The sequence below is a fragment of the Electrona antarctica genome (genome assembly GCF_951216825.1).
Source record: "Electrona antarctica genome assembly, chromosome: 21".
NCBI lineage: Eukaryota > Metazoa > Chordata > Actinopteri > Myctophiformes > Myctophidae > Electrona > Electrona antarctica.
The window spans coordinates 2,215,594-2,243,435 of record NC_136802.1 but is presented as its reverse complement, the minus strand read 5'-3'; the positions used below and the strand labels follow the sequence as shown (position 1 = coordinate 2,243,435).

The 27,842-nt window shown below is 42.8% G+C and overlaps 2 protein-coding genes across 2 annotated transcripts in view; both read right to left on the bottom strand.

Annotated features, from left to right (window-relative positions):
* Window positions 1-1,824: 1,824 nt before the first annotated feature.
* On the bottom strand, window positions 1,825-4,534 carry LOC306913793 (uncharacterized protein; the record flags this gene model as incomplete). The annotated part of the gene is made up of 6 exons (XM_079490605.1): window positions 1,825-1,830; window positions 2,295-2,407; window positions 2,592-2,840; window positions 3,454-3,640; window positions 3,852-3,928; window positions 4,492-4,534. The coding sequence occupies 6 exons, from the start codon at window positions 4,532-4,534 to the stop codon at window positions 1,825-1,827; spliced, it is 675 nt and encodes a 224-aa protein (XP_079346731.1).
* An 8,430-nt stretch (window positions 4,535-12,964) lies between these two features.
* LOC306913792 (low-density lipoprotein receptor-related protein 1-like) overlaps window positions 12,965-27,842 on the bottom strand; it is a gene marked incomplete at its 5' end in the record, with an annotated part of 76,966 nt that continues 62,088 nt past the window's right edge. Inside the window, 2 exons of the mRNA XM_079490604.1 lie at window positions 12,965-14,346; window positions 16,523-16,667. Coding sequence (XP_079346730.1) covers window positions 14,206-14,346; window positions 16,523-16,667 — 286 coding nt within the window. The 3' untranslated portion in view covers window positions 12,965-14,205. The remainder of the gene's footprint in view (window positions 14,347-16,522; window positions 16,668-27,842) is intronic.

Genomic DNA, 27,842 nt, shown 5'->3' with positions numbered 1-27,842 from the left:
GGCATCCTGAGTCTGGGCTTGTAAAGATTTTCGCTGCGCTGGCTTGCTGAGCTCGCATTCTGAGCTGTCTGGCTTTCCAGGCCGGCTGGTTCTGTTGCTGCAAGGCAGGGCAGGGCAGACCGGGCCAGGTAGACAGAGAGCCAGGCCTCGAGAGAGGCCTGGCTGAGCTGACTAACCCTAACCCTTGGCTGTAATGGCTGAAGTGCGCTGGCTTGGCAGCCTGACTTTCTACACTGGCTGAGTGGCGGGGCTGGCTGGCTGCGTTGGCTGAGCCTTCCAACGGCGTCTATACCTTGATCTCCGTCCTAAGAAAGAAAGACAGAAAAAGAAACACACATACATTCAGAACGACTTAAACCCTCTATATTTAATAAAACAATTCTGGACAGGAATCCTGTATTGCAGGGGTGCCTAAAAGGTACATGGTGATCTACCAGTAGATCACAAAGGCTGTGCAGGTAGACCACATGGCATGCCCCTGTATATAATCTATCACTTGAATTAAGGTGACTTTATTGATTCACATAAAAAAGGCCTGTCAGCTCAAATGTTGCACACAAACATAAGTAGCATTACAAAGTTATTGTGACAGTAATCATTGCTATAGTGTGTGTTCAGTAACAGTGTTAAATAGCTCTATATTGTGACAGTAATCATTGCTATAGTGTGTTCAGTAACAGTGTTAAATAGCTCTATATTGTGCAGTAATCATTGCTATAGTGTGTGTTCAGTAACAGTGTTAAATAGCTCTATATTGTGACAGTAATCATTGCTATAGTGTGTGTTCAGTAACAGGAATATTCATGTCTCTCCAGCTCTTTAATAAATAGAAAAGGGTTTAAAAAAAGACATTTTAGGTAGGTGACAAATTTTCAGCCAATCAGGAGAAAGTAGCTATTTATGAGCTTAATGTTCCAGTTCTAATTGTGTTACATTACAATTCCTCTTGTTTAATCTGTATCCTGACTGGTTCCTGATTGGTTCCTTGTTTAATCTGTATCCTGACTGGTTCCTGATTGGTTCCTTGTTTAATCTGTATCCTGACTGGTTCCTGATTGGTTTAATCTGTATCCTGACTGCGTTCCTGATTGGATAAAATTGCTATTCCAGTTTCAGAAAATGCTTTTTCTGTTCAACAAAAAGCTGGAGAGACCGGTGTGACATTTTAACTTGTTTCCATGTTAAGTGGATTCCCGACTGGTTTTGCGCGTTCATGAGCCGTCTTTCACAGATGTTGTTTCAGGAAGGGGCGGAGCTATCTTCTCCTATTCTTTTAAATAAAGATCATTAAATACCCATCCGATTGTTTGTGGAATCTCACTTCTATGAAACAGTGACAACATGCACTTATAGAACACAGTTAGAATGATGAAAATAAAAAAATAAATGAAAATATCAGTGTGGGAAGTGGGATTCGAACCGTCTTTGCAATGAACCCAAAAAATGGGGGGAGCTGTGCTCTACCCATCACGCTATGATAAGCTGACAATTGCTGTAGGACACGATCTATTTGATCTGTGTGTCTGTCCAGGTGTGAACTCATGGGAACAGTATAGTCACAACATGCCATGTTATCTTGTGACTCTGGTTTTTTTAACAAATATAAGCACTCCGTTGAACTGATCAATGAATAGCTGTAGAAACAAGTCAATGATGTTGGTATAGTCACACCATGAAACACAAACTCTTCTGTGGAGACTGACAAATGCAGAATAGCGTATTCATCTTTTCATTTGTAAATCTCTGAGTACAATGTGCAGAGCATAAAACAGCACCACCTGCTGTTATCTAGCAGGCAGTGCAACATATACTGTTCCCATGAGTTCACACCTGGACAGACACACATAAGATCAAATAGATCGTATCCTCCAACTTGTTTTGGAGATAAAGCCAGAGAGGCCAGTCTGAGATGGTTTGGACATGTACAGGAGTATATCGTTAGAAGGATGTCGAGGTTGGAACTGCCAGGCAGGAGGCCTAGAGGAAGACCAAAGAGGAGATTTATGAATGTAGTGAAAGAGGACATGAAGTTAGTTAGTTAGTTAGTGAGAGAAGAGGAAACACGGTGAGATGGAGGCAGATGGTTAAAAATTAATATCAATTAAACTATACAACATTTCTCTTAGCAAAATACAAGCACACCATTCCCAACGCCATCAAAACTGTGGGACAAGTAGAGTATCAAAGTTTAGGATTAGAATTATTATAGTCTGGTTGCCCATTAATAAACTATACCTGCACATCATCCCGATGAATGAAAAAGCGACACTTTTTGGGGCAAACTTCAGTATGACCGAGTGATAGGACTCGATTGAGGAGGTCTGGAAGTCAGTGCTCATCTTCTCCATATCCTTCAACAGCCTGGGGGCCTTGATGATATCAGTCAACTTTTCGCATGCAGCCGTACCTGCCACACATGAGGATAACTTGGCTCAGGTGTAGTACAGTATGCAAGATTTTTATCAAGATTAGTTCAGAAAAGCTCAAAGGATAGTAATAGTTGCAACACAGAAAAACAAAATAATATGTAACCATCAGTTTGTTTAAATAAAATTAATTGCCAATGTTACATCAAATAATTTGGGACATACTTGGTTTGAGCCAGTGTCTGGCCTGGTCACCCACAAGAGGCAAATGCAGGCATTCTGGAAAGTCCTCATTGTCGTGCGAGTGAACATCCTGCACATGATTTGCCACTGACTTCCATTTGGCTACAATCTCTCGCCCAGATGATGATGAGGAGCCACACCAATACATATGGTTGACCACCCCTTTCTTCCAGGGGCCAACTTCTTTGCAACCCCTCGTTTTTGCAAGAGCATCGATTTTCTTGCCAACTCCTACACATAAAATACAGAACATGGTGACAATGAGGCCAAATTCCAATACCCCAAATGTCAGCCACTCGTTTACTCACACTCGCTCACTCCAGCATGGTGGTGTTATGGTGAAATTGGTGACCTGCAGAAGTTTTGTGACCATCTTGTGGACTTTACAAAAGGAGGTTGTGGCCTAAACACCGCTAGGTTGAACTCTGATAATAAACTGCAACGATTTACATACGGACACTGACATTATGGGATTGTCTACACGATTGTCACGTATTTCAGCTGTGGCAAGTTCAGGTCATGATCTACTTGCCCAAAAAGTCTTGCCAGTTCAATTTAGCACTTTTTCTTCTTGATTAAAAAAATGTTACACGTCAATTTGTATGCCAAATACCGACATACTAGCTAAGAATATGACTATGGGTACGCTTATTTTAACATGTATAGACACAGTGCTCTTATTTGACATGTACAGACCAGAAGACTTGTGTTGTGTTTACAGACAGTTGCATCCCCTCTAAAAAAAGCACAACCTGAAAGCAAAGCAAACTGTACTTGCCCGGGAAGTTTTATTTACCTGCCAGGGGCATGAGAAATTTGATAAATATAAGCAAATTATGGATACCTTTTCCCATGTGCCATGGATCGAAGCGGTGGTCTATCTCGGGCTTCGATTTGAGGAACTTCTGAACTCCTGAATGCCTGTCAGTAACGATTCTTTTAATAGTGCTCATCCCATTCTTTTTCAGGTGGTCAAGACTCCTTATAAGACCCTCCTTCTCCATCCGTGCGCTATTTCCAACCTCATTGCTCTGAAATTACAAATCAAATACAAAATGACAAATAACTTTCCAACTGTAATGACAGATGAAAAATGTTATGCATGTACATGTTTAAAATAGAAAGGAGAGGTCGCACAGCTCGTAGTCACGATGCTAAAAATACTTTTCATTGGGTTACCAACGTTTCGACAAACAAGTTGCCTTCTTCAGGGTATTGTACATTGTAACAGTAAACCTTTACCTGAATCAGTTGAACGTCAATCATCTTGTTGGCACGAAGATCCATTACGCTGTAGGTCCCATATTTGGCACAGTAACCTGGGGGAGGGAGGGGACGGTTGATCTTTAAAAAATAAATATACATAAAAACAAACAAAACGTTGGTCACTATAATGTACAGTACATACCAGGAGAGTCACAGCGCATGTCCCCTCCAAGAATAACATCCCCTCTGGCAATGGCCTCTCTAATGATGTGCCTCTGCTCTTCTGCCCAATGCCAGTTGATGGCTGGAAAGAGAAACTTTCTCTGGTGCTTGAGATACGTCGTATGGCAAATCCCCACAATGTGAAATGCCTTCATGAACTACAGACACAGACACACGCACACGCACGCGCGCACACACACACACACACACACACACCAAATATGACTGACCACAACAAATATGACTGACCACAGCACATACATATTTAAAATAATAGTAATAACAAAACTGCTCTCACCTTTTCCACTTTTAAGAAGGACGACCCAGTGAAAAGCACTGCTGCAGCCAGCTGTAGGTTTCCAGCCGGTATGTTTTGGGCATATGGCTGACTGTCCCACTGGTAGTGATAATCACAGTGACCACACTTTTGCTCCACATGCAGCAATGTTCCCACCGTCCTGGTCCTCGGAGTACATGATCTTGAGCAGACAGGGCATTTCCTGAACAGCTCCATCAAGTTCTCTTCATAAACAATGCATTTTCTCATCGTCTGAGGTGGGGTATCTGTTATTGTGCTATAGAAAAGATACATTGTGGCAGTGTCAAGGAAAATCATGATTGTACGGTGAAGGTTTAGAATGAAGTGAAACCAGGGGTCATCACTAGCCGCAATTTGAAACTCTAGATTTTTTTATAATGGGATGAATCTAGAGTTGCAATCCCCTCCATTGACTCCCCACTCATCCAATACCCTCCATTGACTCCCCATTCATCCAATTTGCTTTTGCGACCTGCTTGTATTAAACGACTCACCAACATTGCAGCTCTAGGCCAAGCTTGAATTATCCTCTTTCAATCTGCCAAGCTTTTGTTTCATAAAAATCCACCGTAGACATGTTATGAGCTACTTTCTGTCAAGAAATTCTGTGCAGGTGATTCTTTTCTAAGTGTTGGAGTTTGGAAGCACTCGTTTTTATTAACGGGTCGCGCTGCTGCCTCCTGCATTATGTGCAAATTCGAAACAGGTGGTACACAGGGCCGTTCAGTGACTTCGACAAGTGCTTCCAAACTCCAACACTTGCACATAATGTCTTGACAGAAAATAGCCCATAACATGTCTACGGTGGATTTTTATGAAACAAAAGCTTGGCAGATTATTCAAGCTTGGCCTAAGAGCTGCAATGTTGGTCGTTTAATACAAGCAGGTCGCAAAAGCAAATTGGATGAATGGGGAATCAATGGAGGGTATTGCAACTCTAGATTCATCCCATTATAAAATAAATCTAGAGTTGCAAATTGCGGCTAGGGTCATCGCCATGGTGGCATGGGGTGGACATTGTCAAAATTTTAATTTTGCCATGGACATACAAAATGAGTGGACAAACACATAAAGAGCTAGCTTTATTACAGGTCTGAATTAAGAGGGTCCTTGCAAATAAAAAGTTAGAAAACAATTGCTCAAAATACATATTCCGAGAACACTCAGTAATTGAGTCTTGTGATCAAAATAAGAACATTATAATGTGTATAAATCTAAAGATTTCTTCAAATTAGTCTTGCCATGGCACGGACACATTTGTCTGTGTATGGACATATTGATGACCCCCAAGTAAAACATGTCATTGCTCCATGAAAAGTGAAATGATACTATACTACTAATATTGAGACCTACATGTCATTGTAAGCTGAAGAGCCCGTCTCCTCTAGCCGATAGTCAGGGTCGTCCTCTGTTCTTGGCCTTTTGGCAGGAGAGGCAAGTGAAGAGAGGTCGGAACTGGAGGCTGGAGTCGAAATTGGAGTGGAGGCTGCCAGCGGTAGAACTAATACAAGATTAAAGTCCAACATTAGAAAGAGTGAAACGTTGCCTTCATTCATATTTACCAGTATATGAAAAATGAAAACTGCACACCACCAGGGTACAAAGATAATCTCCAGTTCATTTTGGACCCAGAAGTTAAAATTAGAGACACAGACAGACAGGCAGGCAGGCAGGCAGACAGACAGACAGACACAGCAGTGGCCCATAATATCGAGGCCCGTTGGGCACTGGCCTACTTCGAATTATGCAAGTTGGAAATGCATGCCCCACCCAGATATTATGTCTGTGTCCCTTTTATGCCCATATATGGAGTTATTTGTCAGGCATACCCAAATATGGAGTATATGCAGACGTCAGCATGGTGTCAGAACAGGCCAGCTCCATATATGGACCCTGGGCAGGGGCCCTGTCCAGAGCCCGGCCAGAGGCCTTTTTGGGGCGGTTCTGGACAACCGTGGGTCCGACCGACTCGACATCGGGCACTGCACCCCCTGTGGTGGTGTGGCACGCGTGTGTCGAATTTGAAGCCGGTGGGGCAAACGGTTCTCGAGTTACGTGGATTACACACAGACGTACAGACAGACTTGCATTTATTAGATAGATAGATATGGCCCAGCCCTACCTTGTACAAGTGTTATTGCAGGATCAGTGCTGGATGCTTTTTCCTTGACACGCAAGATGACTTGAGTAGCTATGACAGTAGACAAAGGGGCATTACACACAAATCAAGACATTAGTTTGAACATGAATATGGTATCGTATGGGTACAATATGAAACTCACTCTTGCTTCTTCGTTCTGGCTTCTTGTGGTGTTGAAAACCAATATCTCTAGTGCTAGGAGAGGTTTGGCACCCAACCTCCTTGGTGGTGGGTTCTGTCTTGCACCCCATGTCCTGGCATGCCTTAGGCTGTTGTAAATACAATTATACCTGATCAGCTGACACTTTTGACAATGATAGAAAACATGACAAGACAATACAATACATAAATCAGCTCACAAAAACGTTTGTTCATGCTCATATTTTGCATTGGTTCAGGACAAATCAAGATAGGGGTTCTCAGAGTTACCACTGGGAGGCCACCAAATCTTTGTGATAGGAACGTTTTGGTACCCCAGCCAATGATAACCCATTCTGGTTATTCTGGCAACGTGTTATAAGCTTGTAGATCAGCTATTTTCTGCAAAGAGGTTTGTGTAGAGCAGGGGGAGATCACAAGTAGGCTACAGACCCCAGGGTCACGTTTACTATATTGAGGACTAAGATATATGAATCCAACATATTAATAGAAAGGATAATGTGTAAATAAACAAATAAACATGAATTTACACAGCACAAAAAACGTTTGCCTCTCTCAGGCTGTCTCAGCTAAGGGGTCCCTGCTTCATGTCTCTTTCTGCTAAGGGGTCCCTGCTTCATCTGTCTCAGCTAAGGCCCTTAGCTGAGACAGATGAAGCAGGGACCCCTTAGCCTAAGGGGTCCCTGCTTCATCTATCTCTCTCTCTGAGCAAGGGGGTCCCTGCTTCATTTCTCTCTCAGCTAAGGGGTCCTTGCTTCATCTCTCTCTCAGCTAAGGGGTCCCTGCTTCATCTGTCTCTAAACTCACATGCGTGTGTTCCCCGCACAGCTCACAACGTGTGTAGTGTATTTTTTATGGGGAAATGACTTATCGTTGGCGTTACTGATAAATAATTCTCCAACTCAAATAATGAAGGTTACAAAATGAACTTACTGAATTTGAAGGCAGGGCAAAATATGCAGCGTTCGGTACAGCATCTGCTTTGACTCGTAGCTGACTTTGGACAATCAACCCCATCTGGAATATTCCATAGTTCTCGTAACTTTCGGCGCTGAAATGCTTGTTACAAGCGAACATTCCCATGGTGTTGGTGGTGGTCACAGACCGACCCATCGCTCTCAACCACAACACGATTATATCACGATTCTTGGGGAAGGCATGGAGTCCCGTGGTGGCCTTGCATTCAAAGAAAGAACACGAACGGCCCATCGCGCCAGTGGTAGGAAAAGTGTGTTGTTGTGTTCTATTCAGCCAGGTAAACCAGGAAGCAGGGAGCCAGGCTGCTGTGACGAGCGACGGCTCGTAGCCGGACAGGGCGAGCCGTACACGGGAGGAGAAAAGTAGATCCTCGATTCAAACCTCTGACGGCTTGTTTGTAAACTACTTATAATATTTAGCGGTAAATATACCATGAAGTTGCGGAATCTGTATTTTATTTTTTCCTACAATACCTAGTTTTCATTTTGATTTCAGAAGTCGCATTTTTGAGGCGGACAGCTTTTCTGTCGCTGTTTCACTCGACTGACTCCGCCCCGTAAGGCAAATACGATTACGTCACGCTGCACCCCTCGTACGGTCTGATAAAATATGTAATGAGTGGCGCCAAAGATTTATTTTCCACCCAAAAACCGGAAGTACACCAAAACAGCTACAGAAACAGCAGAAAGCTCTGAGTCCACAAGACTATGAGGAAATTGTATCATATCATTGCTCCCTATGACAAGTTACACATTTATACTTGTTAAAATCCTAGAAAAGGTGATATGGGGTGTCCTGCCCCTTTAAGTAGCATGTGACATATGAAACTAGGGGGTTTTCATGATTCTGAATCCATTCCAAGCATCAGTTTTGCACAAAAAAACCCTCCTTGGGAGGAAAACAGCCATTTGTGTATAATGTCTATGAATATCAGTGTTAATACAGTCAAAATATACTTCAGATAAATGAATACACCAGGACATTACAGAGCCATGCTGTGACACCTGCAATTCCCCAGGAGACCACCAGTGGACGGGACCACCCGAGTGGAATAGTAAGAGAATGGCGACGCGCTTTGATCTCGCCGCAAAGCGGGGTGCTACGGGCTATAGTTCCAAACATTGGAACTATCCCATTGAGACAAAGCAGGGTGCTACGGGCTATAGTTCCACACATTGGAACTATCCCATTGAGACAAAGCGGGGTGCTACGGGCTATAGTTCCAAACATTGGAACTATCCCATTGAGATAGAATGAGCACTTCCGCATTATATTGTTACAACGGGAGTCAACACTAGTGTCGCCACTCTCTTACTAGATTACTCTGCACGGGACCACCAATAAAAAGAAGACATGGATAGCCTGTGTGCTTTGTTTTCTGTACAGTTTTAATTTTTTTATTTATAACAAATATGTTATTTAGTTTGCAAAGTATACTCCAGCAAAATAATTAAAACATTCTCTTAAAAAAAAAAGTCTGAGCCTCCATGCATTGTGTACTATAAAAGCTATGTGTCATTTTTCATTAAAAAATAAAATGCAAAAAAAGAACTAATCAAAAACAATAAAATAAAAACACATGTATGATTTTTGCAAAATTTGTGTTCATTAGGGTAAAATGATTGTACTCTCAATTAAATGACAACGACATAGATCCAAAAAAAGAAACACTTTTGCAGACAGATAAGCACAAAAAATAAAAGAATTTAAACAAAAAAATCGAGTTGTTATTCTAGAGTTACATTAAAGATTGTTATTTTAGTTCTTTCTCCTCACATGCATTGAAGATATGGCTGACCACCTTCTGACAGATCCAAGCAGCATTTTGGGGACAGAGAGGCTGAGGCTTAAAAGACACGGTTAGCATTAGCGTTAGCAGCAGCAGGGCACAAAGGAGGGTGGGGGGGGGGCGACTTAAGAAATTTACTTAACTACTTTCAACCTGGCAACGTCCCTATGTCCAAAAATGTCCTCGGGAAAAAATAATAGCTTATCTGCAAGCTCACATCGCATCAAAAACAAAGGGACGCGTTGAGGGCTTTTAGATTGGCTATGTTTTTATGTATGTATTTGTTAGTCTTTATTGGTTGCGTTACTAGACGTTCCTGTTCTCCCTTTGATCTTCTTCGGTAGTGGGTTCTGTATTTATGAGCGTTGTATGTTTGTCCTGTTTTTATTGTTACTGGCAGAGCTGCCTCTTCTCTGGTCCAGTTCACACTGTGTAAAACAGACTTCAGTCTCAATGTGTTTTTTTACTGGTTAAATAAAGGTTTTAAAAAAAATGTTCGCTTTGCGACACCGCCGTGCGACAAAGTCTAACACCCCATCCACGCACGGCCTGCAGCGATGTGAGCGGACGGTGAAATCTCGTTATTAAAATAAATGCTTTTCAACGAGACTGTCCTGATGTACGGCGAGCGACACCGCCCCGTGCAGCGACGTCGTCCACCCCTTCTATATTCGACCGACCCCCCCCCCCCTTACTTTAATTGACTTTCATTGGTTGAGATCTACACGCTACTATTTATTGGTAATTTGATTGGTTCAGGTAACGTCGCAACGCAACGACCGACGCTCCGTATCGGGACAGTTTTTCCGCGCGGTAACGCTCGCTCCTTGCCTGTGCAGATGAGGAGTGAGAAGTCAGGCGTTGAGTGGTTAAGATTGAACCGTTACAAAAACAAGAAACTGCTAAAGCACACAGAGAGACATTCCATTTTCAAATGAAATGAAACAAAAACGAAAGCAAAAAAAAAGGCAGAAATATCACCTATACGGGACAAGACCGGACAGTACATTATCTAGTCTTCACAGAAATCAAACCCCAGAGGAAATGATATAAGGCGAAAACAAAACAAAAAACAACAACAACAACAAGACCCAACTCGATCCTTTCTCCTTTCACCGTCGCCATAACCGTGGCGTTTCCTCTATGGGGACCAAACGGAGGAAAGACCTGTTAACAGTCAACTCAAGGCTTGTTCAGGACGCTGATACTTCATCCAACTATCTGTGGTTATGTCCCTGTTATTGTCATCAACATTATTTATTATTAGTATTATTATTATTAGTGCTGGCCTGACGTCGAAATTTAAAAGATGTCTTCAAAATCCTGACAGTTTTCTGAAAAACCTTATGTTTCTGTATCAGTGGTGCTCAATATTTCATGTCAAGAACCCCACAAATTATATGTAATATGCCTCCGCCGCCCCCCATCTGAAAATATGTTGTTCCAGGTAAATATGTTGTCCCAGAAGCAAAGATTTGAGTTAAAATGTTAACTCTGTAATAATATAAATTCAAAGATTTGAGGCACATTTTCACGATTTTTCAGAAATAGCAGAACTACAAGTTCATAGCGCGGCACTCGTTGCCGCGCCATGAGCTTGTAGATCTGCTATTTTTCAATAGCTAAAGTGTAAAATAATGCTTAAAACACCAAAAGGGGTTCCCGCCCAAAATGGCTTAATCACAGAGTGCCCACTTCCCTCCGTACGGAAGCATTCGTCCTTCATTTATCACCACAAAAACCTGGAAATACATACAACCATTCCAGGTTCTTTTTGATTGTTATGGCTATATGATTTTAAGCTCGACTCACCGGAAATAACCGACTGATTTATCGATTCTTTTTTTCTCCTCAACTTGGAAAATCAGTTCTATTCGTTGTCGTAATACGGCGCGGCCATATTACGACAACGTATATAATGTAGGTGATTATTCCACCTCCCATCTATAGCACTAACCTAGGACCTAACCCTCCCATCTATAGCATCCCATCTATAGCACCTCCCATCTATAGCACTCCGCCTGGAAGGTTTTCATTATTCCACCTCCCATCTATAGCACTCCGCCTGGAAGGTTTTATTCCACCTCCCATCTGTAGCACTCCGCCTGGAATGTTTTCTACACCTCACTCACTTTCTCCTATACTTCCATCTTCCATCCATAATTCTATTAATTCTCAACGACAGCCTAAAAAGGGAAAACTTTTAGCCCCATTTTCAACGCAAATCTATCTTCTTTTTTTTCTGTCTGATGCGAGATAGATATTATAACGTGACAAAAATAAAATACGCCTATATGTCTTCTGTGTATTTCTCTGTGAAATATTGCGCACGTAAATTCCATATACGCTCGATGACGACATTGTCGACATTGTGCGTAGAAATACACAGCAGACAGAGGATAATATCGGTGGTGAAAGTCCAGAATTAAAAATTTACAAATTTGTTAAAGAACCAAAGTATTAGCATCAAAGTGCCAAAAGTAAAAGCTCTTGAAGTTTTCAAAATGTCTAAAATTATTTTCAATTGGCTGAAGTGGTTACTGCATGTTTTGGACCTTAAATACACTTTATACCACTTGATAACAATCATCTCATCAGAACAATGGGATCAATCAGGGTTGAAAATGGACAGGGAGTTTTCCCTAAAAACATCACATTAGGATGTGACAAAAAGCCAAACATTACAAACATACATCGACCTGCTTTACATCTCACGGCGTAGGTGCATACGCCACACCGTACAAGGTGCATACGCCACACCGTACAAAAACAAAACAAAACAAGGATTCTGTGCAAGGAAGAAAACACAATCATTTCATGAACATTGTTCTGTGAGGAAATTATCTGGAAAAATACTAGCTCTGGTCCAAAAGGAGAAGGACTTCTCCCTAACGCCATGGTACTTATAGCTCTGGTCCGTTAAAATGAGTTCTCCTCAACGCTATGTCACTTAAAAGGAGTTCTCCTCAACGCTATGTCACTTAAAAGGAGTTCTCCTCAACGCTATGTCACTTAAAGGGAGTTCTCCTCAACGCTATGTCACTTAAAAGGAGTTCTCCTCAACGCTGTCACTTAAAAGGAGTTCTCCTCAACGCTGTGTCACTTAAAAGGAGTTCTCCTCAACGCTATGTCACTTAAAAGGAGTTCTCCTCAACGCTGTCACTGAACTTATAGCGTTAGGGAGAAGTTCTTCTAACGCTATGGACCAGAGCTAAAAGTAACATAGTGTTAAGTAGAAGTCCGAACCACAACAGTTGCAACTCCTTGCAACTAAACCGTTTTAAGGTCAACAGCACCAATGCAACTCCTTGCAAGTCAAGGAGTATATTGGTGTGGTTGGCCTTAAAACAGTTTTGTCGTAAGTATAGTTGCAACTATGGTGTGGTTTGGGCTTAACACTATGGACCAGAGCTATAAGTAAACATAGTGTTAACACTATGGACCAGAGACCAGAGCTATAGTAACATAGTGTTAACACTATGGACCAGAGACCAGAGCTATAGTAACATAGTGTTAACACTATGGACCAGAGCTATAGTAACATAGTGTTAACACTATGGACCAGAGACCAGAGCTATAGTAACATAGTGTTAACACTATGGACCAGAGACCAGAGCTATAGTAACATAGTGTTAACACTATGGACCAGAGACCAGAGCTATAGTAACATAGTGTTAACACTATGGACCAGAGACCAGAGCTATAGTAACATAGTGTTAACACTATGGACCAGAGACCAGAGCTATAGTAACATAGTGTTAACACTATGGACCAGAGACCAGAGCTATAGTAACATAGTGTTAACACTATGGACCAGAGACCAGAGCTATAGTAACATAGTGTTAACACTATGGACCAGAGACCAGAGCTATAGTAACATAGTGTTAACACTATGGACCAGAGACCAGAGCTATAGTAACATAGCGCTAAGGAGAAGTCCTTCTAACACTATGAAAATACTGTGGTTGCCAGCCAGGTATTGACATTGTAACACTTGCTGCTGTACACAAACTGTGCAATAATAAATCTGCCTCACACAACCAAACTGTCATCAAGACAACATTGGTACCGTTTTTTATATATATATATATATATATATATCTATAAAACTTTGAGTATTACCTTCCCCGCTCAAAGTCTCAAACAACAAACAGTTGGCACTGGTGAAATGGAACAATGTTTTTGTCTTTTCTCTATACAATTCATTACAAAAATAAAAAAATTAAAATTGCTCTGATGATTTAACATCTGGTTTCTTCAAAATTTTCTTGTTTTCCATTTCATGTTTTGCACAGAGAGGTAGTGGCTATTTAGGTCAAAGGGGGGAAGAGGGGGTCAAAGGGGGTCAGAGGACAAGGTATTTAGGTCAAAGGGGGGAAGAGGACAAGTGGAAATTAAAAATCTCTCATAGAAAATGTTATTCTTTTTGTTTTTCTCTCTTTTCGTTTGACCAGAGGAAAATCTCAAAAGGAACAAAATATAATACTGCAAATCACATACAAAAGTAGTCCTTCATTTTGTTTGTACATTTTATACAGTGCTCGCGCGGCTTTGTTTCCTTTCTTTAAGATTTGTTTTCTCTCTCTCTCTATTTTGTCTTTTTCGTTTCATTTAAAGGCAACAAGAGTTGGGAACGTGTGTTTGAGGGAGAGGCTGCGGTGGGGGGGGGGGGTCGTAGAGTGACCCGGTCGGACGCCACCCCCTCCGGGCCCGAATGGGACAGTCTTCTAAGGTCAGGGGGTCCACGGACCCCCTGGGGGGGCCAATAGGGACAGACAGTGTCCTAGGGCAGGGGGTCCACCAGTGGCTCCTCGTCTCCCTGCGACAGAAGCTCCTTCTTCTCGTCGGTGCTGGCCAGCGAGTTTCGGCTGTTCTGACCTCCCATGTACAGGGTGGCGTACACTGGGTTGGTGAAGTTGGTGGGCTGGGGAAGGGGGAGAGGAGAGGAGAGGAGAGGAGAGCGTTAGTTTTGCACGAAAAAACACTCCTTGGGCTAAAAACATCATCACAAATTTGTGACTGGCTACAGTGCTTTGTGCTGCATGGGGGCATTGGTCATTGTTTTGTTTCTTACATATTATTGAAGTACATAATTTGTATTTGTATTTTTGTATTTATTTATTCAGCACAATATAAAAAAACAACACAGTGAACATATAAATATAAGAGGGGTAAAGTGCTAGGCTGAGGCAAAAAAGCCCAAGGGGCTTATAGAGGCCTCTACCTGTAAATCAAAAATGAAACATTGTACAAGAGATATAGAACATCCAGAAGACATAATTGCAGTATATAAAACAAGAACAAAACAAAACAAAAAACACAACAAGAACATGATTAGAGAAAAGAAGAGATCATACAAAGAAATATAATTAAGTAATCTGGTCAATTAAGTGGGTCCTAAACTTATGTTTGAAATTATTCAATGAAGTAGAATTCGATGAGATTGCTGTATAGGTGTTCCATAGCTGGGCCCCCTGTATCTGATGGAGAACTGACTGAATGTAAGCTTTCATATGATATATCAATCATTGAAATTGGAACATATTTGAAGGAGATACAATGGGCGAGCCATTTTCTTTTAGGATTTTGAATAGTCAACTCGACACCTGTGATGTCTCGCCTCCACTGCTCGCAAAGTGCTTCCGGACTATTATGTGTGGCCTTGAATGATCACTCTTTCTAAAACCTTTGATTTGGTATGACAAATAGTTTTCGAAGAATCCACAAGCTCACAACGCGTGGCACTATGACGCGCGGTGACCTTGTAGATGAACTATTTTCCACCCAAGCGCAACCAAACCAACTAGATCTCTTCTCCACCCGTCCATCCCTATAACATCTCTGTCTAGTTTTCATTTGTTGATGAAATTGCCAGTATTTAGTGTATGCAGTTATGTAGCAGAATCCAGTTTAGTGAACGTTTCGTGAAGATTCTTGTAAACCATGTTTTTGAGTGGTGTAAACCACTCCTACAACTGGCTTTGTTGAGTGGTGTAAACCACTCCTACAACTGGCTTTGTTAGTTTACGTGTCTGTCTGTTCGTACCAAAAAAATGAGCATGGTTGCTATGGTCACCCAGTTCACACGGGTGTGATTTGTTAGTCTACACGTCTGTTCGTAGCAAAAAATGAGCATGGTTGATGCTGATTGGTTGATGCTGATTTCATTACGTCAGACATTACGTCAGACCACAGCTGATCAGGCTATATAATACCTTACACCACTCAGTTCACACGGGTGTGATTTTTTCTGTTCTATGGACCCTAGAGGACACAATAAAAACGGTTTACATTTTTTATTTCCGCCCCAACTATATTTTATCACCATGGCAATACATGGCAATGTATAGCAATATGTTGTGTATTTCTGTATTTCTGTCAACATAATTTCTCCAAATCTGCCAGGCCGATTTACACCAAATCTGGTCCAGGAGTGTATGATGTGCTCTAGAAGACCCCGTAAAAATGTCGCCAAGATTGGCCTATAGGTGGCGCTATAGCAACCAATTCAAAAAGTAAATGCATAACTATTTACAAACTACTTGTCCAATTTCAATGAAAATGTCTTTGTTCTTGCACCAAGGGCTTCTGCATAAGCCATGCAAATCTGATCATAATACACCCATAGATGGCGCTACAGTAACCCATTTAAAGGAGCATTCAGTGATTTGGGTGATTTGGAAGAAATACGGTAACAAGATGTGCACATGCACACGCTCTACAGTGGGGGAAGTACAACAGACCAACAGCATGTGCACCAAGGCCCGCCCCACTCGATCATGATTGGAGGAAGGCTCCTCTCATCCTGATTGGATGAAGGCTTTGCCACCCAAAGCCCAAACCGAAACTAGGGTTTTTTTTTTACCCCAGGGGCTCACTGGGGACAGGGAGGAACTCCTTATATGGTCAGCACACTTTATAGTAGGGAGGATTATCCAAAAAAGAAGTGATATTTGAAATAAGTGAAATCACTGAATATACCTTTAAGTACACAATGACATACACTATATACTTCGCCATTCACTACGTCTTTAAGACCTTTTAACTCTTTCCTCACCTTGTCGGAGGTTTAACGTGAAGTATATTAACTCTTTCCTCACCTTGTCGGGGTCTAACGTGAAGTCTGCGTCCAGCAGCTCTCCGGCGTCGTCCTCCGTCTCTCCCTCGTAGATCTTGTAGGCGGGGTTACCGATCTCTACGTTCATGGCCCCGTTGGTCATCCTCTGGTGCTGGAAGCCCTTGGCCCTACAGGGGGGGGGGGGGTGGGGGGGGGGGGGGGGGCAAGAAACATCGGCACAGTCACAAAGCAGATCTTTAAGGAGCGTATATATAATATATATATATTATATATATTATATATACAGAAGCGAATAAATAGCATGGTCACGTCACAAGGGAGGGGCAAGCATCACATTACTGTCAACACCACCATCCATAGAACAACAGCACAGCCAACCTACAAAATATATATTATATATATTTACACTAAAAAAACAGCATTCATCTACTGCATCTACTGGGGGGGGGGGGTAATTATTATTATTTTGTTGGGGGCATCCCCAGATATGGTTAGCTTAACCCATTTTGACTTGAGATCAGATTCTAAAAATGTCTTCTACATCCTGAAAGTTTTCTGAAAAAGCTATGTTTCTATGTCAGTCGTTCTTCGATTTTTCAAAAATAGCAGACCTACAAGCTCGTAGCGCGCCACTCGGTGGCGCGCTACGAGCTTGTAGATCTGCTATTTTTCAATAGCTAAAGCATAATGCTAACACCTAAAGGGGTTCCCACCCAATATGGGTTAATGTGCAATATTGTTTTCCCATCCAACAGTAAACAGTCTGGAGGAAACCTCATAACTCCAAAATGTTCATTTTTCAGGAAATAAAAAAATATACGTTTTTAAGGAAATTAATAAAACCTTATATATATTTTTTAAACGATGCAATACTGCCTCATCAAAGTTGGTGTTGTGATATTGTCAATTACTTGCATGAGAAGGAGAGAGGTGGTGGAGTTAGCTGTTTTATAGCAGACAGTTTGAGGGTCCAATGGAGTTAAGAGGTTTTGTCCAATGTGTTTTTTACTACTTTCCATTGGTTCAATATTTTCTAAACAGCACACGGACGTAACGGGTGTTCAATAGCACTGATTTATGGAATACAATCAAAAACCTCAAAAATGGAGTTATGAGGTTTCCTCTGGACAGCAACAATATTATATACGTGTTCATTCATACTGTACATACATGGTATCTGCACATTTCTATAGTGACAATTTAATTACTTTTTTCCAAGAGACCTTTTTTTAATACCAAATTGACCAAATTGTCAAATATTACATGAGAAAGATCGAAGCACACGTTGTGAAAATAGCCGATCTACAAACTCACAACGCCTCCTCGCATCAGCTATATGTTCACAGTGTTTATCTGTGGGACCGACGAGTCAAACTAAACGCAGCCTGAGAGCTTTGGGAACCGTTGCACTGCGATGTCTCTTGACCTGTCTCTATAATCTCTGAGGAACCGTTGCACTGCGATGTCTCTTGACCTGTCTATAATCTCTGGGAACCGTTGCACTGCGATGTCTCTTGACCTGTCTCTATAATCTCTGAGGAACCGTTGCACTGCGATGTCTCTTGACCTGTCTCTATAATCTCTGAGGAACCGTTGCACTAAACTGTCTCTTGACCTGTCTCTATAATCTCTGAGGAACCGTTGCACTGCGATGTCTCTTGACCTGTCTCTATAATCTCTGAGGAACCGTTGCACTGCGATGTCTCTTGACCTGTCTCTATAATCTCTGAGGAACCGTTGCACTAACGATGTCTCTTGACCTGTCTCTATAATCTCTGAGGAACCGTTGCACTGCGATGTCTCTTGACCTGTCTCTATAATCTCTGAGGAACCGTTGCACTAACGATGTCTCTTGACCTGTCTCTATAATCTCTGAGGAACCGTTGCACTGCGATGTCTCTTGACCTGTCTCTATAATCTCTGCTAACCGTTGCACTAACGATGTCTCTTGACCTGTCTCTATAATCTCTGAGGAACCGTTGCACTGCGATGTCTCTTGACCTGTCTCTATAATCTCTGGGAACCGTTGCACTGCGATGTCTCTTGACCTGTCTCTATAATCTCTGGGAACCGTTGCACTGTGATGTCTCTTGACCTGTCTCTATAATCTCTGGGAACCGTTGCACTACGATGTCTCTTGACCTGCCTCTATAATCTCTGGGAACCGTTGCACTGCGATGTCTCTTGACCTGTCTCTATAATCTCTGAGGAACCGTTGCACTGCGATGTCTCTTGACCTGTCTCTATAATCTCTGAGGAACCGTTGCACTGCGATGTCTCTTGACCTGTCTCTATAATCTCTGAGGAACCGTTGCACTAAACTGTCTCTTGACCTGTCTCTATAATCTCTGGGAACCGTTGCACTAACGATGTCTCTTGACCTGTCTCTATAATCTCTGCTAACCGTTGCACTGCGATGTCTCTTGACCTGTCTCTATAATCTCTGAGGAACCGTTGCACTGCGATGTCTCTTGACCTGTCTCTATAATCTCTGCTAACCGTTGCACTAACGATGTCTCTTGACCTGTCTCTATAATCTCTGGGAACCGTTGCACTGCGATGTCTCTTGACCTGTCTCTATAATCTCTGGGAACCGTTGCACTGCGATGTCTCTTGACCTGTCTCTATAATCTCTGGAACCGTTGCACTACGATGTCTCTTGACCTGTCTCTATAATCTCTGGGAACCGTTGCACTACGATGTCTCTTGACCTGTCTCTATAATCTCTGAGGAACCGTTGCACTGCGATGTCTCTTGACCTGTCTCTATAATCTCTGAGGAACCGTTGCACTAAACTGTCTCTTGACCTGTCTCTATAATCTCTGGGAACCGTTGCACTGCGATGTCTCTTGACCTGTCTCTATAATCTCTGCTAACCGTTGCACTGCGATGTCTCTTGACCTGTCTCTATAATCTCTGCTAACCGTTGCACTGCGATGTCTCTTGACCTGTCTCTATAATCTCTGCTAACCGTTGCACTGCGATGTCTCTTGACCTGTCTCTATAATCTCTGCTAACCGTTGCACTGCGATGTCTCTTGACCTGTCTCTATAATCTCTGCTAACCGTTGCACTGCGATGTCTCTTGACCTGTCTCTATAATCTCTGCTAACCGTTGCACTGCGATGTCTCTTGACCTGTCTCTATAATCTCTGAGGAACCGTTGCACTGCGATGTCTCTTGACCTGTCTCTATAATCTCTGGGAACCGTTGCACTGCGATGTCTCTTGACCTGTCTCTATAATCTCTGAGAACCGTTGCACTAACGATGTCTCTTGACCTGTCTCTATAATCTCTGGGAACCGTTGCACTGCGATGTCTCTTGACCTGTCTCTATAATCTCTGAGGAACCGTTGCACTACGCTGTCTCTTGACCTGTCTCTATAATCTCTGAGGAACCGTTGCACTGCGATGTCTCTTGACCTGTCTCTATAATCTCTGAGGAACCGTTGCACTGCGATGTCTCTTGACCTGTCTCTATAATCTCTGAGGAACCGTTGCACTAAACTGTCTCTTGACCTGTCTCTATAATCTCTAGGAACCGTTGCACTGCGATGTCTCTTGACCTGTCTCTATAATCTCTTAGTAGGGGAGCCTATCAATCAAATTTTGATGCCCGTGATTTTGGAATGTTAATTTTTGGAGACAGGTATATCTTGATTCTTGGGGTTACCAGAATGCCAAAAAAACATGTCTCCAATTTTTTATGTCAGGTTTAGCATGTTTAATTAGCATAATTAGCTAATAAATTGTCAAAAACGGAAATGGCAATAACTTTGCTTCTAGGTAACTTATAAAGGTGATCTAAGAGTCTGAGTCCATGTTTGTGATGTCCAGAAATGCATCTGTTACCATTGTGAAGTCATACAAGCTTTCCTAATTAGCATAATTCCCATAAATTATGCAAAAACGAGGTGAACATCAGCAAATTGCTGCATGTTTTACTTTTAGTCAACTTTGAAAGCTTCTCACAGACTCCATGTGTATGTTTACAACTCCAGGAATAATTATCATCCTATGAATAAATCATGCAACCTTTTGTCTATGTAATAATTATGTAATAATCACACCAAAACCAGAAATAGCTGTATTTCTTTGCTTTAAGTTAATTAATACGCATGATCTTACAGACAGTGTAAGTCTGTTTGCATGTCTAGAAAATATTAGAAGCGACCTCGCACTAAAGGGCTGGGCGAGTGCTGGTGCTTTGGAATGGGGGGTCAGATCAACATATCTGCCTGGGTCATGACAGACTGCTGGGCGAGTGCTGGTGCTTTGGCATGGGGGGTCAGATCAACATATGGAATGTATTCTGAACTGGCCATATATGGAGCGTGTCTTGAGTGTACAGGGTTTGATGAGGTCAGATCAACATATGGAATGTCAGAACAGGTCAGCTCCATATAGAGATCTAATTTAATTTTCGGGCCTGTTGAGAACTAATAACTTTGGGGCAGGCCCGTCCATAATTTCCTAAAGGCGACCTGCAGTCGCAAGAAAGAACAATATGGGAAATGGTCACAGAATTATCAGATTGTTTATTCTAATATTTACAGAAAGTTTTGAAAATTGAAGGGTCTCCATCTTCGTCGTCATCGTCAATCCCCAACAGATGTGCCTTGCTTACCACACACCTCTAATCATCTGCCCCACACATGCACATCTCAGAGCAGTTCAAATTTTAGATCGACAAGAACAATGTGATATGCACTGTGATTTCTTGCAGACACATTTGATCAGTTGGGTAATGGTGGCTGGCCCGTGGGTATCCCGTGTTGTGACTGGCACCAGTTGAGCTCCCTCAGCCTCCCATCCATATTCAGTTGCTGGTTGGCATCTGTGGGTTAGGTACGTGCTGCGTCAGAACTGAGCCTTTTTGTAGCTCATAGTATATACAGTAGCAACTGCAGATACCACCTCCACAGGACACCTGTTTAGACCTGGCCAACAGGTTAAATTCCCTGGAGCTGTCTGATCAGCTCCAGAGACGGCATGGAACCCTGGTAAGGCTGAAGTCCTCGTTTTACCCAGTGCCTGCACTACTGGCTCCAGCGATGATACGTTTTTTGTTCCCCACACCGGTGATGAAATAGATGTCCTTGCACAGCTGATGGTACCGTCGTATTGTAAGAACAAAGACATCAGTGTCAGGGGACTCAATGTAGAGCTGTGTTGCCCCTCTTCGGACAGCATCCAGGCTGTGCAGGATTATCCTTGTGTCAGCCTCTTCCTGTACGCTGTGGAGATGTTTTACATCGATAGAGTTTGAGTGGACAGCCTGCCTTGACGTGATTATAAAAACATTGGGTTTCACCTGGAAGTGTTGGAGGGCTTTCTTAGCAAGATAAGACAGTCAGCTCATCTTTGGTGCTGATACCTGACAAGAACTGTTTTTCTGACACTTCCCTATCGGTGTGTTGTCTTCCACATGATAAGTGGTATGGGCCCGGGGCTTTCCACCCTGGCGTCGGTCAAATACTACATGGATCTCACTATGTTCTTTGGTCTTCCTGTCCAGTGTGGCTATGGAGTGGTCAGCTTACTGGGAACATGTCTTGATCCATGGTGGCTTTCCCATTGCCTGTACCAATGCCATTCCATCTATGACAGTTACACTCTTAGCTGGAAGGGTACAACTGTCAAAAAAGATTGAAGCATTTGTTTGCCAGCTGTACGAGCCCGGTACAAATCCTGTGGATGTTGATGAGCTCAGGTGGAGGTTATTCACAAAGAAACAATTAGAAGCCGAGAAGCTGCCACCTACACAAGCAGCATTAAATCAAGCCATTACCCATGCATATTATCAGGCAATGGTATGGGATCAGGACCACGTACCTAACCCACAGATGCCACCATAAACTAAAAATGGATGGGAGGCTGAGGGAGATCAACTGGTGCCAGTCACAACACGGGATACCCACGGCCCAGCCACCATTACCCAACTGATAAAATGTGTCTGCAAGAAATCACAGTGCATATCACATTGTTCTTGTCGATCTCAAAATTTGAACTGCTCTGAGATGTGCATGTGTAGGGCCGATGATTAGAGGTGTGTGGTAATGTAAACAAGGCACATCTGTTGGGGATTGACGATGACGAAGACCCTTCAATTAAATGTGTTTTCAAAACTTTCTGTAAATATTAGAATAAAAATCATGTGATAATTCTGTGACCATTTCTCATATTGTTCTTTATTTTATGAGGGATATATATATATATATATATATATATATATATATATATATATATATATATATATAAAGCTAATAATGGAAAGGTTGCATATCCTAGTTATGGAAAGAGAATATTTTCTAGACATGCAAACAGACTTACTGTCTGTAAGATCACATTTATTAATTAACTTAAAGCAACGAAATACAGCTATTTCTGGTTTTGGTGTGATTATTACATAATTATTACATAGACAAAAGGTTGCATGATTTATTCATAGGATGATAATTATTCCTGGAGTTGTAAACATACACATGGAGTCTGTGAGAAGCTTTCAAAGTTGACTAAAAGTAAAACATGCAGCAATTTGCTGATGTTCACCTCGTTTTTGCATAATTTATGGGAATTATGCTAATTAGGAAAGCTTGTATGACTTCACAATGGTAACAGATGCATTTCTGGACATCACAAACATGGACTCAGAGATCACCTTTATAAGTTACCTAGAAGCAAAGTTATTGCCATTTCCGTTTTTGACAATTTATTAGCTAATTATGCTAATTAAACATGCTAAACCTGACATAAAAAATTGGAGACATGTTTTTTTGGCATTCTGGTAACCCCAAGAATCAAGATATACCTGTCTCCAAAAATTAACATTCCAAAATCACGGAAAGTGATAGGCTCCCCTACTATCTGGGAACCGTTGCACTGCGATGTCTCTTGACCTGTCTCTATAATCTCTGAGGAACCGTTGCACTGAACTGTCTCTTGACCTGTCTCTATAATCTCTGCTAACAGTTGCACTGCGATGTCTCTTGACCTGTCTCTATAATCTCTGGGAACCGTTGCACTGCGATGTCTCTTGACCTGTCTCTATAATCTCTGCTAACCGTTGCACTGCGATGTCTCTTGACCTGTCTCTATAATCTCTGCTAACCGTTGCACTGCGATGTCTCTTGACCTGTCTCTATAATCTCTGCTAACCGTTGCACTGCGATGTCTCTTGACCTGTCTCTATAATCTCTGCTAACCGTTGCACTGCGATGTCTCTTGACCTGTCTCTATAATCTCTGCTAACCGTTGCACTGCGATGTCTCTTGACCTGTCTCTATAATCTCTGAGGAACCGTTGCACTGCGATGTCTCTTGACCTGTCTCTATAATCTCTGAGAACCGTTGCACTAACGATGTCTCTTGACCTGTCTCTATAATCTCTGAGGAACCGTTGCACTGCGATGTCTCTTGACCTGTCTCTATAATCTCTATGAACCGTTGCACTGCGATGTCTCTTGACCTGTCTCTATAATCTCTGAGGAACCGTTGCACTGCGATGTCTCTTGACCTGTCTCTACAATCTCTGAGAACCGTTGCACTAACGATGTCTCTTGACCTGTCTCTATAATCTCTGAGGAACCGTTGCACTGCGCCGTCTCTTGACCTGTCTCTATAATCTCTGCTAACCGTTGCACTAACGATGTCTCTTGACCTGTCTCTATAATCTCTGGGAACCGTTGCACTGCGATGTCTCTTGACCTGTCTCTATAATCTCTGGGAACCGTTGCACTGCGATGTCTCTTGACCTGTCTCTACAATCTCTGAGAACCGTTGCACTAACGATGTCTCTTGACCTGTCTCTATAATCTCTGGGAACCGTTGCACTGCGCTGTCTCTTGACCTGTCTCTGGAACCGTTGCACTGCGATGTCTCTTGACCTGTCTCTATAATCTCTGGGAACCGTTGCACTGCGCTGTCTCTTGACCTGTCTCTGGAACCGTTGCACTGCGATGTCTCTTGACCTGTCTCTATAATCTCTGGGAACCGTTGCACTGCGATGTCTCTTGACCTGTCTCTATAATCTCTGGGAACCGTTGCACTGCGATGTCTCTTGACCTGTCTCTATAATCTCTGAGGAACCGTTGCACTGCGATGTCTCTTGACCTGTCTCTATAATCTCTGCTAGACATTTACTTATTTAGGTTTTTTTACGTTACATGTTAGCTTCTTTTTTTTTTTTTTTATCCCACGATTTTGTAACCCATTTTTCACCCCTGTGTCAATTATCTAATGTGATCCTGCGCTCTACACACCCTCCGCCAACCTAGTCCCCATATATGGGGGACATGGGGAGAGCAACGGACTTGAACTCATGCTTCCTTCATGCCTGAGTGTCCAAGTTGCTCCTTTACACCTGACAGGGGGGAGTTTCCCTGGTTGGACGTAGCGCCTGGAAGGAACACGTTATTCCAACCAGTTCCTTTCCCCTCCATCAGGCGCCCCGGCTGGCCAGGGGGAGGTAGTTTTAGAGACCAGGATTACTGCATGTTTTTGTGAGGGTACCTAGGGGACACGGGGAGAACATGCAAACTCCGCACAGAAAGGCCCTTTCGCCAACCCCGCCTCGGGTATGGGCACCGATGACGCGGAGGAGGAGACACGCCGCCAGCACCCACAGTGTCCCCAGCGGGAATCGAACCCAGGACCTTCTAGCTGTGAGGCGACAGCACTACCGACTGTGCCACCGTGCCCCTGACATGTTAGCTTCTTGAAGAAGAATGCTGTCGCAGTGTCTGTCCCTCTACAGCAGTGGTTCTCAACCAGTGGTCCGGGGACCACCATGTGGTCCTTGAGGGGGTTCCAGGTGGTCCCGAGCTAAATGTAGGAGAGTTGGTAACCAAATGGACCCTTATAGATCTTTAACTCTTGAGAGCATAAAATGAAACCAAATGGACCCATACGGGTCCATTTGGTTTCATTTTATGCTCTCAAGAGTTAAATCTGCATTACTTAATTTACAAGAAGTCTACATGATTGGAGAAAGTAGAATAATTGTTATGATGACAACAAAATATTCTTTAGTTTTGGGTCTGAGAGGCTAATTGTCATCAAACGGTGGTTCCGTGGCTCAAATGGGTCTGAGAGGCTAATTGTCATCAAACGGTGGTTCCGTGGCTCAAATGCCGAATAAATAATGGACCTTAAAAATGAAAAGGGTTGAAAATCACAGCTCTATCTGACAGACACTACTGACACAAACCACAGACACACACAGTACGCTACAATACAGCACAATAATGAGTTTAAATGCCCAAACCGCAGACACACACAGTACGCTACAATACAGCACAATAATGAGTATGTCTTAAATGCCCAAACCACAGACACACACAGTACGCTACAATACAGCACAATAATGAGTATGTCTTAAATGCCCAAACCGCAATGCAACTCACTGAGTTGCATTGGTGTGGTGTGACACGCTGACACACAGGGCTCTTTTAAAGGGGCATTCCACTCATTTTCAACATTTTACTATGTCATTAATGTACCTCAGAGCTGTTGTGTGGAAATAATAAAAAAGTTCCACCATGCTGTGTTTCCAAGAACTAGAGGTCTGAAAAAAATCATTAACATGGTGAAACACATCTTGATGATGTCATCAAGATGTGTTTCACCATGTTAAGGATTTTTTTCATAATTACAGTTCTATTGAAACACAACATGGGGGGACTTTTTTATTATTTCCACACAACAGCTCTAATGTACATTAATGACATAGTAAAATGTTGAAAATGGGTGGTTTTCCCCTTTAACCCATTTAGGCCTGACGTCGAAATTAAAAAAAATGTCTAAATCCTGACAGTTTTCTGAAATACCAGTACCTATGTTATTCAGTGGTGCTCAATATTTCATGTCAAGGACCCCAGAAACTATATGTAATTGGCTGCCGACCACCATCTGAAAATATGTCGTTCCAGGGACCTCCTCCCAGAAGCAAAGATTTGAGTTGAAAACGTTCACTCGTGAAATACATTTTCACGATTTATCAAAAATGGCAGATCTACAAGCTCGTAGCGCGCCACCGAGTGGCGCGCTATGAGCTTGTAGATCTGCAATTTTTCAATAGCAAAATTATAACATAATGTTTAAAACACCAAAATGGGTTAATCTGTGTCAGACTAAAGTGTACATAACTCAAAGCTAGGAGCGCAATAATATCCTTTATTCTTTGCTGTATGGCCGCACCACTCGGCGAAAATGTGAGAATTTACGGCAGTGTTGCGACAATACGACAAAGGGACAGAGCGCGCTCTGAGGGGTAGGCGGAGCCACGGCTCAATGAGGGGGCGGAGCAACATTGACCACAGGACTATATATATAAATAAATACCACACCACAACCAAGACTCATGACTGAGAGAGGAGAGGAGAGGAGGGGAGGGGAGGGGAAGAGGAGAGGAGAGGAGGGGAGGGGAGGGGAGGGGAGGTGACTGCGTTGCCCTAGCAACCGTTACCGCGAGTGTCTGGAGCAGGGCCGGGAGGGGAGGGGAGGAGAGGAGAGGAGAGGAGAGGAATTAATTTATACTGGAGAGGAGAGGAGGAGAGGATGTATAGGTGAATGCGTTGCCCTGGCAACCGTTACCGCGAGTGTCTGGAGCAGGGCCGGCCGCTAGACCTGAGGAGAGACGGTTATATGGAGGAAAGAGCAGACGGTTATGTGACCGCTTCTGACCGAGGAGAAGTCATCGAATATTTTAGTTTTTTTCATGTCATCAGTGATGTAAATAGGTTTTCAATGTAATGGGTCCCGGGATGCACAGGTGGTCATTCGAATGAGTCCCAAAAAATTCTTATGAGTCCCAAAAAAAATCACACCTGTGTGAAGTGAGTGGTGCAACTCCGTGAGGGGGTTCGCGGGGGGGGGGGGGGGGGAGTTCCAGACCCCCAGGGGGCCGGGCCGGTTCCGGCGTGCCGCGCCCCGAAACGGTTGAGAAATGACAGAGTTACCGTGTGGCGGTCCCTCTACTGTACCCTCTACTGTACTGTACTGCACGTGTGTGTGCGTTAGGTTGCGCACAGATGGTGAAAAACAACCATGCTATTTTTGTGCTCATACCCAGACACCCAGACACACACATAGCTCCGTAAGGGAGTGGTTGCACCACTCTAATACATTTTTTTTTATTTTGTATTAAAAAAAATCACACCCGTGTGAACTGAGTGGTGTAAGGTTTTATATAGCATGATCAGTTGTGGTCTGACGTAATGTCTGACGTAATGAAATCACACCCGCGTGAACCAGCTTCTGATGTGATGATTTGTGACCATGAAGTTGATTCACCTGGAGTTTTTGTCCGATGTGAGGTATTATATAAGGTAAGGTATTATATACC